At 44.5% G+C, this 19,278-nt stretch overlaps 2 protein-coding genes and 1 long non-coding RNA gene across 5 annotated transcripts in view; 1 reads left to right on the top strand and 2 right to left on the bottom strand.

Moving 5' to 3' along the window:
• Positions 1–6,380, top strand: part of LOC149350702 (poly [ADP-ribose] polymerase 2-like) — a 44,167-nt gene extending 37,787 nt beyond the window's left edge. For 2 of the 3 annotated variants that reach the window (XM_089579819.1, XM_089579818.1), the window contains exon 12: positions 5,011–6,380. In XM_089579819.1, coding sequence (XP_089435945.1) covers positions 5,011–5,173 — 163 coding nt within the window. In that variant the 3' untranslated portion in view covers positions 5,174–6,380. The remainder of the gene's footprint in view (positions 1–5,010) is intronic. The other variant, XR_016290414.1, reaches the window with a different exon arrangement.
• LOC149350700 (uncharacterized) overlaps positions 1–19,278 on the bottom strand; it is a 109,794-nt gene that overhangs the window by 64,947 nt on the left and 25,569 nt on the right. The gene's annotated exons all lie outside the window — the stretch shown is intronic.
• LOC149350701 (protein C10) lies at positions 6,371–12,432 on the bottom strand. The gene is made up of 3 exons (XM_089579822.1): positions 12,243–12,432; positions 11,963–12,139; positions 6,371–11,672 (listed from the first exon to the last, which is right to left on the bottom strand). Exons 1-3 carry the CDS (start codon positions 12,292–12,294, stop codon positions 11,545–11,547), a joined length of 357 nt encoding a protein of 118 aa, XP_089435948.1. The 5' UTR covers positions 12,295–12,432; the 3' UTR covers positions 6,371–11,544.

The raw sequence follows: 19,278 nt of genomic DNA, 5'->3' as shown, positions 1-19,278 counted from the left end.
TTTTAGTATAGCATTAACGTGATTGCGGACCTGAGGGAAATTACATTAGCATGCCGCAGCAAGCTATCTCCTCTGAGAGTTTTAGTATGGTGTTCCGAAAATGTTTACCTGCTTGCCTACTGTCTACTTCACATGACGTCTAAATGTCCTTTTAAAATGGTCGGCACTGCCGCTAATTTGCGAAAAAAGTATATTTCAGTCTTTTACAACCAGTTAATGTACTAATTAATGCAGTTTCCGCCAGAAAAATTTCTTAAGCATTTCCTCGGCAATTATAATTCTGTGAAATAAGAGAAGTAAACGTAGTGCCAACATTTAGTGTAGGCAATGCTAAGTACCAATCAGTCAAGCAAGAATATTTTCCGTGACGTGATCAGATGTTTAATGCTGAAAAAAAAAATCTATATTTATAAATTGCTGTGATAAATATTTAAGCACATAAAACACCATGACAAAGCTTGAAACCAATTTCTGTTACGCTCCTGGCGGTTGTGTACCTTCCCAGCAGTTGCAGATGGTTGCAGTGCAGCTTGAGGCCCCGATAGGACCAGGAGCGCCAGATTGGAGAGTATCTAAAAACTAGGCTGAATTACAGCTCACACTCTGCCGTCAAAGCAAGGCATAAGTCATAACAAAAGGCAACAATGCCAGCAGTTGCCGGTAGGCAATGCGACCAGAACTGCAACGACTGCTTATTCGGTTGAAGCGGGTGGCTCTCGCTTAGAAGGGCGCCGCCATGTTTTCATGCTAAGTGCACACATGTACAAAATGCTAGCATGGAAATAGCGTTTTTTATATTATTATTTAAATGAACTAGAAAGGAGAGGTTGGTGCCGCATAGCGGCTCTGGCTACTCCTTTTCACCAATTATAGAAACCACTTGGTCTAACGATGGACAGTTTAATATAACACAAACACATACAGTACACAACATACAAAACAAAGTACAGGCGTCAGGAGGAGTGATTAAATGAGCAAGCATAAATGCTGTGAATGTAAGCAGAACAGCATGCAATACAATACACATAAGAAATACGTTCTAAGAGGATTCTGGTGTGGGCTAGTTGGTTCATGCTTAATAAACAGATTCACAACAGCGCTACGGAACGAGGACAGAAGGAACACGAAAAGCACAGGACGGGCGCTGACTCCCACACTCGTCCTGGATGACACATCTGAGGCAGTCCTGGTATAACCTAACTTGTCGCCAGTACTCAGACTTCAGCACCTTGCCGACGCGTCGTGCGTGGCCCCAGGATGGCGCCAGTCCACCAAACAAGGTCTGAATCTCCAGAGGGATTATTCTTCTCTTGAGGCAGTACGAGAGCACTCTCGACTGGCAGGTGGTGACAGCGACCAGGTTGACCAGGGCTATAGCAGAATTGTGCTTAGGTCGTTGACAGAAAAAAGAGCCGTAAAGGAGCTCTGAAAGGGGTTTTCGGTAATGTTGCGGTATGCCTAGGATGTTAAAGGCGCCGCTTCACAAATATCCTCCTGCAAGAGTTTTTTAAGCGTTTTGCGGAAGCTGAGTTACCTGTAGTTAAAATTTGAATTTCCACGTTTTTCACCGAGCCTTTCTCCTCTCGTCAATTTTGCACACTGAAATGTAGGCGCTCCTCCGCCAGCTGCCGACGCGCGCAGGAGTCCCCTGAGGGGAGGAGCTTCCGGCCGCGGTCGTGGTAGATGCGCGACATCAGAAACAGTTGGCACGGCAAGCCAATGATAGCCCTCCACTGCTGACACGCTGCGCGGGGATTCGGGCCAAATCCCAGCACCGCTGGTCACCCCAAGGAGTAAAAGTGCGAAATTTTAAATTTGTATTGTAAATGATCTGTTCGCTTTTGAGGTCTTGTACGTGGCATGAACGATTGCTAGCTTGTACTCTTTATGATGCAAGCGTGCTATAGCCGACCTTGAACACCAAATTGGTAGCGAGGTGCTGGAAGTAGTAAGAAAATATGTCTACTTAGGACAGGTAGTGACCGCTGATTCAGGCCAGAGAGGGAAATAGCTAGAAGAATAAGAATGGGGTGAAGCGAATATGGCAGGCTATCTCAGATCATGAATGGCAGCCAATATCCCTCAAGAGAAAAGTCTACAATAGCCTTATCTTACCGGTACTCATTTATGGGGCTGAAACGTGGAGGCTAACAAAGAGGCTTCCGCTTAAGGACAACGCAGCGAGCTGTGGACAAAGAAATCATAGGTGTAACGTTAAGAGATCGAAAGCGGGCTGAGTTGGTGAGGGAACAAATGCAGGTTAATGACATCCTAGTCGAAATCAAGAGGAAGAAATGGGCTTGGGCAGAGCATGTAATGCGAAGGCAAGATAACCAGTGGTCTTTAAGGGTACCAGAGTGGATTCCAAGAGAAGGCAAATGTAGCAGAGGCCGGCGGAAAGTTAGGTGGACGGATGAGATTAAGAAGTGTGCCGGGATACGGAGGCCGCAACTGGCAAAGGACAGGGTGAATTGGAGAGACATGGGAGAGGCCTTTGCCAGGCTGATGATGATGACTCACTCACTGCCGTGCTGAACCAGCAAGACGCTGTGATGACTTGCTGTCTGCAGTCGGCTCTTGTGCAGACGGTAATTTATGATGAAGGAGCTAGACACCGCAGCGGACACGGGACAGAGAAAAACGACGACACAGGGCGGTACTTGCAACTAAAATTTTATTTGAAACTTCATGGCTTTATAAAGACAGAGGCACGTGTGATCTTACAATCAGGTAAAAAAGGATGAATGAAAAGCAACAGATAACAAGACCTAACTGACAACAATGCACAGGAAAGATATGCGAGTCACCATGTACAGAAATCAGAAGTGTTAAAAACCGTCGACCGCATGTGGAAGCATGAAAACCACAAGACAAAGGAAGAAAAAGAACGTCTAGCTCCTTCATGTCTCACCAACTGGCCTACACATCTACCCTCCTAATTTATGATTTCCATTCCTTTTAGGCACACACTGCAAGAGACTCGAAATTTTGCTGTTGGGCTTTTCATTTTTCTGCAGTAAATGAAAGGGATGAGCTGAGCAAACTTACTGCAGTTTTTCTCTTCATTTATGCTTTGGGAGACTTCGCAGACGAAGTTTTCAGAGGTTTGCCTTGGCGCCAAGTGCACACATGCCTTCCAACACCTGAAAACTAACTTGCCGGCTGACTTGGGAGTTCAGCGAAGAGCCACAGCACCGCAGCTTTTGAGAACCGCAAGTGACACCAAAAAACTACTTTGGGCATGTCAGACGAGTCTGTGTATTCATGCATCACTAGCAACTGGCCATTCACATGAGCAGGTTCATACTGCTAGACATTGCACACGAGCGTGATGCAGGATGCTCAGACAGTTAATACAGAGTTCTATAACGAGCACACATTTGCATGCAGTAAAAACAAGCATTTTGCAGGAAATAACGCTTTGGCAATCGTTCAATGCACACAAATGCAGACGCTGCAATAACTTCAGTGGTAGTGAAGCCAGCCATCTGGTTTTCATAAAGTGAACCATTTATGCAACAAACTGGTGGTCAATAGGTTTAGGGGCTACCAAATCGTCCCACGAAACAAAAAACAGACCAAATTGATTGTCCATCCAATTTTTTATAGGCAAGATAAGACGAAGTGAAAGCCCTGTATACAAATTATAGCCAGCTGACACGTAACACTGACGAGTTTACTCCGAAGCGAAAGGCTCTACTTCAGAGCATGCCGTCATGTTGGCCATTTATCTCTGTGCGGTCCTCAAGCATCTGCTATTGGAGTGTACGCTATGTGTGTGACATCACAGTCCGGTTTCTTCAATAGTTCTTGCTGCATCCAAGCCACCCCATCCACTCCAGGCATTTCAACCTATTGAGTGTGGCCGAAAATGACTTTCAAAAATGACTATACTCTGAATACGAGCCCAGGTCAAGAAACAGGACATTACACTTGGTCACATCGTTCAATGCACACAAATGCAGACGCTGCAATAACTGCTGTAGTGGATCACACTGTTTTACAAATATGCGTGCTTGACTTTCTACCAGAAGTGTTGCATTGAATTATGTTTGTATTTTTTCAAAATAAAACTGGACATCAAGTAATCAAGCACTTCAGTATTTGGCTGTGTTTGAAATGTTAGAATTACTGCCGAGACCACTTGAACAAACCCAGTGATGAGGCTCACCCAGGCGACTCCCGTCTCTCATTGACTTTCCGTGGAGTGTTATTTAAGTTGAGCTCCGAAATTAAAAAAAAAAAATTAAACCTTAAATTACAGGACACACGCACAGCTTTAAACTTGACTTGAATTCTTGGAAAGACCTCTGTAGATTTAATACTCTAAAATTAGGCTGTCAGAATTGTTCTAGGATCTTAACCACAACGCTTTGGAGTTTGACAACACTGTCCCTCAATAGAAGCCTATTCTTCGATGATTTCGTTGTGTGCACGCGCGCGCGCTCAAAGAAATTATCCTGAATCCAGCCAATGGCTATATTCCTTTTTCATTAAAGATATGGCAAATGCAAGAAAAAAAAATAAAGGTTTCTTTTCATCGATCTGCCTGTCCAATTGTAGTGCAATTGTAAATGCGAATATATTTGATGTGCAACAAGGTTTGCAACCGTAATATATACACTCAGTGTCAAAACGTTATGGACCTGTGGTTGTGAAAAGTTGAATTTTTTCATGGCCACATTATGCAGCCCAAGGTGGAAGACATACTACCCATGTTCTTATGTTGGAACACTGCACTGTGTCAGTCATTTTCAGGCTGCATGCTCAAGCCATAAGAAAATTTGTTTTTCACGGCTCTAGCCTTCATGCTCGCTGAGCAAAGCTTTGCTTGATACTTAAATGGTTGTCGCATGGCTGAGGAAGATGCACAGGAGCGAGGTAGGTGAATTGGGGAAGGTCTCACATTCTACAAGATTCCTGCCTACTTAGACTAGCATTGTGGTCATTTACTGTCAAACAGCATTTTACTTCAGGTATGAATAGTGCACCTCTGTCTTTCTCTTTCAGGAAGAATGGCGCTAGACTCTCATGTGGACAGCTGGTCGAGCATCGAGGGCCCGAAACTGCTCTCAACTACAATGAGTACATTGTGTACTCAACCAGCCAGGTCAAGATTGCCTACATTGTCCGAGTGAAATTTGACAGGTTTTATCCCCGCGTTCTACTTTGAACTGTCCAGCTTACGTTAAACGTGCACACAATGTACAGGTTGCATCACGTCACAGAAGCACTCGAGCATGTGGTTTTGTGGCTCTCGCACTGCCATCATGTGATATGCCCACAGCTTGTGTTGCATGGGACATTGAACCAAGTGCTTAAGTGGTTTTACGAAGTGTGGTCCAGCCTATACATGCACTATTCACGTAAGCTTGACACATGCTCAGTGTTGCAGTCCACCTATGACTGGGCCATGAAGGGAAAGGAAACTGACATGACCCTAGCTTCTGCTCACGAGCTTTTGCATGGAAGGAGAAATGCGCATTTATCGAGGCGAAATGAATAACAAAGACTCACCGGTCAGTACAAGCATCATGTAAACTTTGCATGATGCATTCTTTTAAGTATTTTGACTCACTCCATATAGTACAACCAACTTTACATGGTTTTAGTTCCATTTGTGTTACAAGTTATAATGTTGAAAGATGATACAGGTTATCATTCTTTTAATGCATGTTGACTCACTCCATATAGTACAACCACCATGTTAACTTTACATGGTTTTAGTTCCATTTGTGTTACAAGTTATAATGTTGAAAGATGATACAGGTTATCATTCTTTTAATGCATGTTGACTCACTCCATATAGTACAACCACCATGTTAACTTTACATGGTTTTCGTTCCATTAATGTTACAAGTTATAATGTTGAAAGATGATACAGGTTATCATTCTTTTAATGTATGTTGACTCACTGCATATAGTACAACCACCGTGTAAGGTTTACATGGTTTTCGTTCCATTTGTGTTACAAGCTATTATTAGTCATATATATCCATATAGTTCTAGCATTGTGTGAACTTTCTGTGATAGCAAGCATTGTTTGAACTTTCTGTGATAGAAGTTTTAATCGCATTTGTGTTGAAAGATCATACAACATATCACTGTTTGTTCCAAGATGACAGGTTGTCATTGTTAGAACTGATGTTTACTCTAGGTATATTGCAAGCAACATGTAAACTGTACGTGGCAGAACTGTGCACTTCATTTGTGTTAAATAATCATACAAGGTACCATTGTTTGAATTTATGTTCACAGATGCCACGCACATATTAACTCAGTCAACCTACATGTTCAGTTATTCTTGTTGATCCTGTTTGTGCAACAGTGTGCCAAGGTGTGGTATGCTTTGTTATAATAAAGTCCTACAAAGGAGAAAAAGAAGCATTTTATTTTTGTCAAATTCAAACATACTTTCTCCACAGCAATTCTTGGTGAGGAACACACCTCTCAAATTGCATTCAAAGAAAATATTGCATGAAGCAGTTATGTACTGCATTCATTGCTCACGTAGATGGCACATACATCCAGGTTAAAAGCACAGACAAGATAATTTTGCACATCTGTTCTCTTTCAGAATGAGTTAGGTGCTAGTATATGTGGATTACAAGTGGTATTCTCCTTTGGCTGCTAAGTAATGTATAATTGAATTCCTTCTTCATACTGTTTCGGTTCTATCAGCCAAATGATGGCTGTGAAGTGTAGCTGGTGTTTAGGTCACATGAGGCATGAAAAAAACGGTAATTTAACTCCCGATACATTGTTTGTTGTCATTCCAGCCCTAGAAGCTGGCTGACTTCAGTGTTGTAGTGAATTAAAACTACGCATCAGCGATTATATTGCAGTTTTTGTTTCGTGCCTCACATGACCTAAACGCCAAGTACACGTCACAGCCATCCTGAAACAGAGTATGAGAGAAGAAATCTAATGCATCATTTGAAAGAAGACAACTAAAGCTGGGTGTCTGTAGTCCTTTAATGACATATTACTACTAAGAGTTCTCCCCTTTGTACTTAAGCAGTAATTGCAATATGCTTCCTGGTGAAGTCACTGTGCTAGGTGGTCAATCGATATGCTCCTTGTGGTTCTTTCTGCTTGTTGCATCACATTCACACAAGCCTGGCAAAGCCTATAGACACAATGTATTCGCGCCATAAATGTTAAGGGTGCTGTTCAGTGAAGAAACATCCGTAGCTGGCATGTCGAGAAAATTGGGATTGGTCGAAAGGGTCATGACTCACAACCACATAACCTCGCACGTGCAATTCAAACACCCCACAACGATCACACAGTACAATGGCGACGACATTACTATACAATTCCTCAATAGTCTACAGGGTCTAGACGTCAATCCACCACCGTTACGCAGTGCCTCGGAAGAAAAGCAATTTCGCTGAAAAGAAAAATTGTTGAGCTGGGACTCGAACCACTGGGTGCACTATCCCCTCAACCACTGAGGAACATTCGTTCGACTTAGTCTAGTGGTAGATGAAAAAATACAATAAGCGTGTGTGCAATGACATGCAAAGAGGACCCCGGGCCATGGAAGGGACCCATTATTAGTATCTCATCATACCTTTAAAGGAGCACTAAAGAGGAATCTGAACTACTCTTTACCGTGGGAAATCGATCTACACGTTCCGAGCATTCTTAGAAACAATTATTTTCCTGTGTGGCTGATTTTCTTTGCTTAAATCGGATTAAACGTCCCAGCTCCCGCCTTTTTTTGAACTCGCCGCTGATGGTAGGAGCTGTCAACCACCCTTTCAGTAAGTCCCGCGGTGGCTTGCCGCTCTGCCATCGGCGGAGTGATACGTAGCGATCGGCGAAAGCAAGGAGTCCACGCGTATTTTTATCTCCGTGGGTGTAATTTGCAGCAATGTAGTCTGACTGGATCTATTTATTCACAGAAACCTAAAAAGAAATGAAAGTGAAGCTGCCATGTGACTGCCTGAATGACACTCCACGCGTTAGTTGACTCCTCCTACCATCAGCAGAGGGTTAAAAAACAAGGCTGGAGCCGGGACGTTTAATCCGATTTAAATTAGGGAAATTGGCTGCACGGGACAATAATTCGAAGTTTCTAAGAATGCTTCGGAACGTGTAGATCAAGTTCCTGTGGTAAAAAGACGAGTTCAGATTCCTCTTTAGTGCACCTTTAAGGCGGGGCTCAAGTGTCCCTTGAATTTTTTTTTTGTGTATCTTGTATCCATTCGCCTCACCACCATTCCAAGGCATTCTGCACCTTGCATTGAATTCCGGACTAGGCGGTGATGTGAATTTTGCAGTGCAGGTGAAATATAGTCTGCTGTATGTAATGACAAACAGGCCTCGTTAGAATGCATGCAGGCCTTTCTCAGTTATAGCATGGGGACTTCGGCAAGTTGGTAGCTTACTGCAGAAATTTCTAACACACTCAAATTTCAATGGCAACTTTTTCACGTGACAGCAAAATTTGAGTCTGAGTATCACAGAAAATGTTCCATCTTTCATAATGAGCATGTTAATGATGGCCACGAAACACAAGGTAACCTTCCAAAATTATGCTGTGCAGATGCTATTGCAGGTGTAGACATCCTGTGATGTCATGTGGCCCATCATGTGATGTACAGCAACAAGGTGCTTTAAGTGCTGGAGAATGCATGGTAGTGACAGACTCAAATCAAACAGCAAGCTATATCGAAGGTTTTCCCAAAGCAGCCCTGACCTTGACAAGTTGACATTCAGATTGCACAGTCTTAAACACCTCAGTTGCATTACAAGGTTTACACAGTGCGTAGTGCTAGCAAAACCAATGCTGCAGCCAGCACTGCCACTTATTATAGCAGGACATGGTCTCTGAAGAGTTGGTTCCAAAAGGCTATTCACAAGCCATTACATTTCAGTGTAGAATTGAGCTGCAAAACTACCTTTGTGTGGGGGTAAGAAAAATGTACCACTTTTCCACTTATGCTGTGAACCGTGCCCTGAATCGCCCCTCATTGAAACTGCTATTTATCTCTGAGGTTCTCTCTCGTTTGGGCACTGCCAACGCTCTAGAAGCTATGGGGTCAGGTTGCTTGCGTACATGAAGCCACAGTTTTCTGCCAAGTGCCGCAAGTTGGGCCACTAAGCTTACAAGTCAGTCTTCACATATCGCACAATTTTGGATTGGATTGTAAAACGTTTATTGCCAACAGTCTGAAGGGCATATAGGCCCCCCGCCTAAACGACGGCCAGAAGGTCTTGGCTCCTGGCGGCGTCTTCGGCCAGTTGGACGACTTTTGTCATATCGCACAAGTATCATGCATACATCAGCTGCAAACACAGTAGTTGTTTCTTGATGATGTATGATGCATTCTGTGGCTACGTGTGATGGTGCTTTTAGCCACATACATCTTGCAAGTGCAGAGTTGGCTTCTGCCAGCATTTACTCGAATGGAAGAACAGACTGCTTTCAGGCTAGTTCTTTTTTTGAAAATGCTTAACAAAGCCACCCAATGGTGACATCTTACTTTAATAATGCTACAAGCAGCACGCTAATGCCATGAATAGTGGAAGGGTGAGGGTTGAAATAAATGCAGAAGTGGCTGAAAACGGCTTAGTACCCCCGAAAAGTGGCCCCAGTACATAATTCACAAATATCTGTGTTCCTTTCAATGTCTTACCATTCGTTGCATCTTTTTTTTTTTGTGTTGGATGGATTATCTTTGTCACTGAAAATAACATTCCAGCACTGCTTTTTCTTGAAAAATGAGAGCTAGCTAGTGTGTACCATCAAAAAAAAAGTTAACAGTACAAGGACGCATAATTGGTCATGGAATGCTCACACTGCACATGCTAAACCACGCACGCATGTGATGTGCCAAGCATTGCAACAACTAATGATGTCGAATTGAGAATGAAAGCAAGGCAACATCAGTGTTTGTGTAAAGCATTTTAGAACCCCTTCAAAACAATTTTTCTGAGCTGAACGATAACAATTGCAGTTCCCAATTGCAACTGTGCTCATGTGACTATAAGCGAGTGCTGCAAGTACACCAATATGAGCAAAATCTTTGTACTGCATCGAAAAATTCACTGCACACAATATAGGTTTTCAGCAGACTATTTCTATTATTGCCACCACTCCTGTATACTTCAGAGTCATCTACTGCACACAATGTCCAAGGAGTTTCTGGAAGGTGCAGTTGCAGTAAGCCAAGACAATCATTAAAAAAGTTGCAAAAATTCTAAATAAATAAGCCTTAACACTAGAATCGGAATTCACCAAGTGCTCTCCATGGAAAGATAAGGCTCCTTTTACATCAAGCACAAATAAGTGCAAGCAACTCTCTCTAGTGCAAGCAAGTTAAAACATCAACTCAGCACTTTCATCACAGTTCACTGCAATCTCTCTACATATGTACATATGTAAGCAAATAATGTGCCCAGGTTGCTGCATCAAAGACAGTACATTGAGGCAGCTTACTTTTTCACTTTCCTGATCAAAGTTAGCTTTGCCTGAATGACAATTTTGTGCACACTTCAGCAGCATGACAAATAAATACCTGAGGCTATTGTGTATAATGCAACTGATTAGTCAGGTGCTATACATAATTTTTTTTCTCTTCAGCAGAAGTTTTCATTTTTGGGCACACCTGCAATCAAAAGTGTATGGAAAGCAACTTTGGCACAGAAAATTAGTACCTAGGGTGCACTGCTCAGTATTTAATGCACTATGCAATACACACACACACTCAGAATTAGGCTGCAAATATCTACCTATTACAGACTGTGTGCAAAGATGGCAATGAAATTAAAATATTTTTCTAATACTGCATTCCATAAACTTCGAACTGCCAGTGTACACGTAGGCTCATCTAAATGTCATTGATTCAAACAGCCTCATTCAAAAATGCATGATTAGCAGTCAGGTCTGTGCAGACAGCCATGAAAGCAAGAAGGAAAAAGGTTATAATAATTGCTGCACACTGTGGCAGGGCACAATGACAATGCTGAAAAAAAAAAAATGCATGTCCATCATACCAGGCCTGCTGTTCTGGTGCTATCAAAAGTGGTAATGTGACTTCAATAAATTGCCTATTTTCACTCTCTCGAATTCTTTGTTTCATTACGAATGAACAGCATTACTAGCTTTTTTTTTTTACAATGTCAGCCAACTTTAGAATCAGAGCAACATAAGAAAAGAAGATGGTGATTTACGTAGATAGCATTTACAAGTGAATAACCGTTCCCAAAAAAGTGCTCCCTGGGGGGTGTGTTCACATATCACTCGCTGTACTGCTACGTGCATGTGGGTAATGACCAGGGAGCGCTTCTTGGAAAGGTCTAAAGGAAGCGAATGAAATGATATGAAATGATGAATATGGAATCACAAATCACCAGATGCAGCAATAAAAACACAAATGATCGAATTTTGGCATCAGGAAAAAACTAAAATTATGGGTTACAGCATATCCGAATTCGTCAGTAAGACGATACCAAACTGCATGAATGCGAAAAACTTCACATAGCACAGGCACAAATGACTCGAGCAGTGACTGCGAGCGAGCAGCAGATAAATTAGTTGTCTGGTAACGAGGGTGGCACCATTGGCGGGATGAAATGAGCCCGGAGCTCAGCATTCAGCCGCGCGATTTCAGGGTGCTCCCTTTCCATTTGCTTGATGATTTGGGCGAACTGCAAAACACCTAATAAAGAGAACCAACATGCAATGTCCCATCAGTAGTGTCTCCATCCTTTGGCGTTCCCTAGCTGTGTCTACCGAGTTAAATGCCAAAGTATGCGCGCATCAGTAAAACGGATATTTTTCAATGGCGCAGGCTGGTGACCAGCGCGATTAATTATACATACATTTTCCACTACTAACGTCACTCGACAGGACAGAACGCACGATGTTTCTGGTGCCTAAACTGCCACGGCGCAGACGTCTGCATTCATTCTACATACGAGCTGGATAGCAGCGCTACGTTTTACATACCTTCCCCATCGCGAGTGAAGCCGTAGCTTTCGATGACACTCATTTCTATCTGTGTTAGCAGTGGGAAGACAACCTGCATGTGCTTGAGCATGTCATTTCCAGCCAAGTCTTTGGCGTCCTGAAGTCTAGCGAAGTTCTCAGGTTGGTCAAACGCAGCAAGTATGTCTTCCAGTGCGCCTGAGGTGCGTTCAATGAAATGGCCAAGCAGAGAAGAACGGCTTTAGTCGGCGCCAGAAACTCCAAAACATTAAGAATATGAAACACATTTCAGCCATGTTACCTTTTGCCTTTTCAGAATCGAAGTTTTCTTTAAAAGCGAGGTTCGCCGACATTGTGATGAATAAAGTCGCGCAGTTTGTGAAGTCAATCGACGGATGAGCAGAGCTACGGACCCAGGCGTCCCAGCTAGACTGCCGTCTCCGCGCGCCTCCCTATGGACAGGCAAGACAGGGGCACAACAGGGTGTCCGCTCTGAAGCGGCGGCGCCAAGGTAGATGTACTATGGTAGCGTAGGCTCCATAGAAGCCCATACGTTCAAAACATGGCGGCTTGTGGTGCGCAGCCAGCGCCGTCTTCGAAATGCGTGGACAACTAAAAACTGACGTCATAATTAAAACAAAAACGCGACGTCAAAGTCACGTGTTTTAGTGACGTCATATACGTGACGTCAGCGTCAGGTGCTGCTTGCCGGGAAAAATAAACTGCTGAACGCCGCGACGCTTCAGCGCGACACCGAACACGAGAACGAAGAAAGAAGACACGAGTGCCGACCACCAACGCTATTTTTAGGTAGTCAGTTCTCGTTGTGCCTTTTTCCTTCGTCCTCACCTCAGGTGCCGCGCTGAATGTCGCAGGTGTCGCGCTGAAGCGATGAAATGTGACGCCGCCAGACAGGTTATCGCTCGCACATCGTGCAACCGCACACCTCTTTTTTGCGTACGGGGGCGCCATGGCCACAGACGATGCCCTTTGGGGGCAAAAGCGACAGAACCGCACCCAACGGAACGAAACTAAACAGAAGCGCTGGCAAAAGGCAAAAGCGGAAACTGTACACGAACGATGCACACCAAGAACTCGAGCAACAAGCAACGAGGAAAAAGTAGGGCTAGCAGAATCGAGTTTCAAACAAAAGCAAGCAGAATGGTCAAAAGATATGACCAGGGTATTACATCAGAGCACCGTCAACCTTGGCATCGTTCCGCTGCCATTGCCGCTACTCTGAGCGAACGCTGTCATAAATTTTTACTAAGCAAGCGCTATACTTTCTAACAAAATGCACACAACTAAAATATTTTAAAAAGGAATCACTGCAATTGTTTTTGAATGCTTTTGAAACACAAAATATGTCCTAATTATTTTCCTCTTCTAGTTGTTTGTCCACTCATTTCATTTTGGCGCTTTAGTTCCACCCATAATTTGATGTCGCTAGCACTTGGTTCTGGACCGCATTCGGGCTCCGGCTTCGCGACCTATTTCAATAGACCTTGGCGGCGCTGCGCACTTGGCCTCCTACATACTGAAACTCTAGGCATGATCTAGAAACTTTGGCTATGGTGCCCATACTCTAGGCCTCCGCGATCGAAGCGCGCCGGAGCAGATCGCGGCGGCCACGCTTCTTAGCTGATTTCTAAAATCCTCTCTCCTCCTACTATGCCGGCGCTCCTTCTCTCGGCTCCTCCCGGGCGCCGACGATGGCGGCACCTAGGCGGGGGGCGTTTTCTGCCTAGGGCTCGAAATGAGATCATGACATGGGAGATTAGAGAATTAGTTACTCAAATAACTCGCATGAGCAACGTTCCACTCCATTATCGAAACATCTTGAACTGCGATCGATTTGATTGCGGTGCACGCGGTGGAGGTGGCGTGGGCGGCCGAGAATATCCTCGGAGTGTTTCCCAACGCTCGCGCTTTGGCGCGCAGCGAACTGCGCGCCCGAATCAATTGTTTGCACTTTCTGCCTTCGAGTTAGCCGCAATGAGATCATGGCATGGGAGATTAAAAAAAATTAGTCATCCAAACAACTGCCCCAACCCATATTGCACTGCTTTATCGGAACTTTTTGTACTGCGATCGCTTCGATTGCGGTGCACACGGTGGAAATGGCATGTGCGAGCGAGCTCGCGGCACAACAGTAAACATCCTCGGAGTGTTGTTTTTCGACCGGAGTCTTTTGTCGAATCTTATTCAAAGTTTAACTCCGCCAAGGGGAAGTGGTGCGATATACGACTAGACGTGCGGCCTAGGCTTTATATGGACGGGTGGCGGTGTAATGCTGCCATAATATATTCTGCTCTCAAAGGAGCGTTTGCTTGTGCAATCCGCTGTGCGCAAGCGCCTACGGCTCAGTTCCTTTTTTTTTTCAGTGCAGGAAAGCTTAGCGATTATTTCGAAGTTCCTATATACCTCGTACAGCCCGCAGAATTGCCCTAGTTGCGCACTGTATACATGGTTGTGACCAGAAGAATTTTGATGTAGGATTAATTGTTTTGGTTGAGTAACAGCAATAAAAAAAGGCTTTTACCCGCTGCTTTGCTCGCAGCCACAGCGTTGCATGACTCACTAGAATGTTGTGAGTTCGAGTGATTGTCATCTTGGGTCAGCATGTGCAAAAATGGCTTATAGGAGGACATTGTCTTCCTTCGTGTAATTACTATGCATAACGCGCAGCAGCCTGGACTGCCGCAGTTAATCGCTTTCGGTCTAAGCAGCGCAAGGAAAAAAATTCGAGCGCTGAAAAAGCAAAACTCGAATATACTCAGTCCTGTTCGAAGCAAAACATTCGTTCAAGAAGTTGCTTGACGCGGAAAATGAAAACAAAAAATGTATGTAACTATGTTTGACGGAGGTCCTCGCTTGCATCCTCAAGTATTATCCACGCAGGTATCGAGTATTGAAGTGATAGTTCGGTTACTGTGGCTAGGAACAGTAACGACCGATTTTGGTGTGAATTCTGCCAAAACAAATGTCAGCAATGCGCGCAACATGAATGCTAGACCTGTAACACGAGCTGCATGACCAGTGGGGGCTTCAACAGCGAGAACCGCCCCTTTGGTATCGAGTTCGTGAGCGATGAAGTCCAATTGCAACAAAACAAATACGTCCAGCGATGCGCGCAACATGAAAGCTAGACCTGAACCGCGAGCAGCGTAAACGGTTGAGCTCAAGCAACATGAAGAGCAAGTTTTGAGTCGAGCCCGCGAACGAGTCCGACTACAAACAAACCAATGCGCCACGTAATGCGCGCTACATCAAAGCTACACCTGCAGAGCCTAGCGGAGCCAGCGGTGTGAACTGCGGGGCTAAGACAACGAGAAGCATGGCTTTCGTAGACCGCGAGCGAACCAATCCATCTACAGCATGCCAAACGGCATTAACTGCGAAGAAAGACTGCTGTCGCTCGCGCTTCGCAACAAATCCTCCGAAAAAAAAAAAATCGACTGTCAACTGATGAACGGCCACTCACATCGTAGAGACGGAGGTCCAGATCATTATCAATGTTTTTCCGGCCGATCCTATGCAGCCAAACCTTTTGATGAGCCGCATTGCTTTTTCCTGACGGAATGACGAAAAACCTTTTTACCACTGCCTCTTCGGTTGTTACACCCGTAAGCGCAACAGAAGCTCGCAGTCGCCGCAGCGCGTAGGCCTCGTCAAAGCTGCCGAAACGCTTCCCGCCAAAACTCTGTTGCTCAAAAAGAAAACGAAGCGCGTTTTCTACCCCCGACAATGGCGCCGGCGTCTGCTGCCTCGGCCACTGGGAGGCTCCATAATCGGGCGGAGCGCTAGGCGAGGAGAAGAGACGGAAAGTTGAAAGCATTTCGTTACTTAGGGTGCCTTGATGTCCGCGCGCCTCCGCTGGTCATTGAGGCACCCTATTTTATCTTAGAGTCATTCTATCCATGGAGGAAGAAAATTTTTTTCTTCCTTCATGATATAGAGCTCTATATCCCCGACTCGATCAGAGCTAAACCGGAGGCGAGCGGGCATCTAGATAAGCTCTAAATTCACTTGCACGTTACCTTCATGCATTCTTCATGCAGTGAACTTCGTCAGCCCATTTGTCGGACTATGCGCTCCATCATTCCATAGGTTACATCAATACTCGCCATTGCATCCTTAGTACCCATTTCATGGCCGCATTTTATCTTCGTTTTTTTTTCTTTTACCTCTTCCACGCTGCTCTCCTACTGTCTTTTTCTCCCAAATTCCCCTTCCTACGCAGAGTAGCATGCCAGCGATTTTTAAACGCCGGCTAAATTCTCTGCATTTCATTAAAGAGTGTCTCTCTCTCTCTCTCTCTCTCTCTCTCGGAGCTGGCTGGCTGGGGCATCGCGGCCGCCAGGCCGCCGCTTCGGCCATGCTTCGCCGCGTTTACTAAACCATGCCTGCAATGAGCAGATCAACTAACCTTTCGCAGCCGGCCGAGAATTAATTTTGCTTGTTCAGGCACAAAAAAAAAATCACCCGTGTCGTCTGCAAGAATTAGAAACAAGAAACAGCTGGTGCGTAGGACGACACGTCTCGACACGAATGGTGAGCGATGCACTTTAAATAGAGCCCTGTAAACTGCAATGCACACTGCAGATTCCTGCCATGTTTTGCTAGCAGGAGCTAGCCAATTAAAGATGCGCAGTGCACGGAGTTGAAACTGAATGGAAATGTCGGTGAAAAGTTGAAATCAGTTATTTTGGGACCGCACTGTATCATACTGGTCAAAACATTAATTCACTCCCAGGACGTACGCTGTCAAGGAAATGGAGTGCGAAAGCGAAGAATGAGGAAAAACGTGGTACTCCTGTTAATGCTGCATCTAATAATAAAGTCCCGTGAAAACAAAAATTCGATTTAATTTTTTTACCATTGCGTGGACCTATGGCTGCAGCGGCTCTTCCTCCTTGCTACATTTGATATGGTTTCTTGTTTTTATTTCAATGGTGCTTCCATTGCCAACCCTTTTATTTTTGTAGCAACATAGCATAGTGGGCAAGTTGGTATTTCGTCTTAAGGAACGAAACAGCGCAACTAAAACGAAGGACCAGAAAAAACGCGTGTCCGTGTATCTCTTTCTGGTCATTCGTTTTAGTTGCGCTGTTTCGTTCCTTTTATTTTCTTCCTTAGTTTACCTCCCCTCTTCTCTACCGTCAGGCTGCTGTTAAACCTGCTTTTTATATTAATAGTTATCACGACAGTTTTTTTGTAGAGCATAGTTCGGAGCGTACTGTCACTTTTCCAGGGGAGTTCTTCGGCTCCCCCTTCCGTCCTTCCCCATTTCCTACCTGGTGACAGGCTTCTTCCTGCGTTCCTTCCCGACTTGCACAACATACCGTGTGTTTGTCGCGCAGGTTCTTCGTCTACTCCAAGCTGCATAGCTCTCCGCTTGTGCTGCGATTTCAGTTTTCCGAAGCACTTCGCTATGGTCGCTGTTATGACTGTACTTCTGGCCACGTGCGCCCCAACAAGCAGCCACCGAGAACGGTTGACAAGGCCGACAACCTCGCGACGGCGGCGGCAGACCAGTGTAGTGCTTGTGATGACCCCCCCCCCCCCCCCCCCCCAGCCTAAGTGGATTAAAGCAACGGACTCCCTCGACCGGGGTGACCACGGCGGCAGCGGCGAAGGTTACAAAAGCCCCACTACACGGCTTATAAGCAAACCCCTGGGCTCTAAACTTTTGACAAAGGTTTTACCGGTTTTATGTCTGCTCCCTTCGCGCCAGAAAAGTGCTTCTGGCGGAAAACAGCGCACTGAAACTGTCAACCGTGCGTAAAGCGGATTGCTAAACACACACTTGCGAAATGGCCTCCAAGAGGCAGAGTAGGCATCTGACAACCACTGCTGGCTGTCTTTGAGAGGATTGATAGAGATTCTTTTGTGATCTGAAGTACGGTGGCGTAAGACAACACGGCGCATTTCAGTTCAGAAAAATTACAATTTTTGCTGAGATAATTATTTGTCCTCACAAAACGTGTCAATACGCTTTAGAAACTGAAACTTGCACATGTGCTCATAAAAACTGTTAGTGAAACAAAAAAAGGCAGCGAACAACAGCACCCATTCGGAACCAATTCATACGTCCGCAAAGACCGAATCCGCGGGACATCCATTGGTTCGCTGTCGGCGGATGTCCAAAAGCGGACGTCGCCCGGACATTGTGGTTTACTAACAGTGTACTTTGATTATTCCCGAGAAAAGACATCTGGCAGATGTTCATTTGACATGCAGTGTTGCCTGTGGCCGTTCGGGTTTAAACATGATGTCCGGCGGATATTCGTTGTCTATCGAGGGAAGGATGTGTGGAATTTTAAAACAGGCTTATAGTAGAAGCTTAAAGAAGGTCGGGTAGCCTCAGCAGCCATCGTTGGCTGGGCAAGGTGTTTCAATGAAGCGACACAATGGGTAAAAACTGAACTTTGCGAGAAAACCTGCTTCGCTTAAATTGTTGACACAAGACCTGTCAACAATTGCATCTTCACCTAAGAGTAACATTGGGTGTAAAGGAATTTGTTCATTATAAAACTGAGAAACATAAATTTCCCTTAATTTTTCGACTTTCGTGCATGAGTATAAAATGTGATTAACTGTTAATTCGTCTCCACATTTTTCACAGAGAGGTTTGTCTTTTGTCAATAGAGATTTGTGTGTAAAATATGTGGGGCCTATACGTAAACAGCATAGAATTACTTCCTTAAAACGTTCCTGGCGTACACATGACTTCCATTCATCTAAAACTGGCTTTACCAGGTGTAGTTTATTATTTACTTCGTTGTTCCGAGCTGAATGCAATTTTTTCCTTAATTTAAGATGTACTAGGTTCATGCAATCCTTCAAGGGTTTATTCACTTAATTTATTTTTCTATGCCATGAGCTTGAGCAGCGCACAAATGCTGACCCAGCACAGTTTTGTTTTGTTTTGTCCTTGAGCTATGGCAGTTACTATGTAGTGTATGATGTCACTAAGTAGAGCGATGATTGCATTTCTAGAGTGGAGAGCTGCAAGTACTCTTGAGGAGTGTGTAAAAAATACTGTTTGTGAGGTTCTCGTTTAGTATTTTTTCTATGGCCACATATACTGCGTATATATCCATAGGGGATATGGATGCGCACTGTGGAAGTCGTACTGTTTCCTCCGAATTCCCTCGCACCACTGCGCTTCCTACGTGAACATTCGTTTTCTAACCATCAGTATAAAATTCCGTAAACCCACTGTATTTTTCTTCGAGTGCAAGGAATTTTTGTATGATATGTTGTTGTTTAGTTTGTTTCTTACTGAAGTGTGTAAGGGGGAAATCGCAGATTGCAGGGAATTTGTAGACGGA

This window comes from Amblyomma mixtum, chromosome 3 (assembly GCF_055824585.1).
Source record: "Amblyomma mixtum isolate Tamu chromosome 3, ASM5582458v1, whole genome shotgun sequence".
In the NCBI taxonomy this organism is placed as follows: Eukaryota; Metazoa; Arthropoda; class Arachnida; order Ixodida; family Ixodidae; genus Amblyomma; species Amblyomma mixtum.
This window is presented reverse-complemented; position numbering and strand designations above follow the sequence as displayed.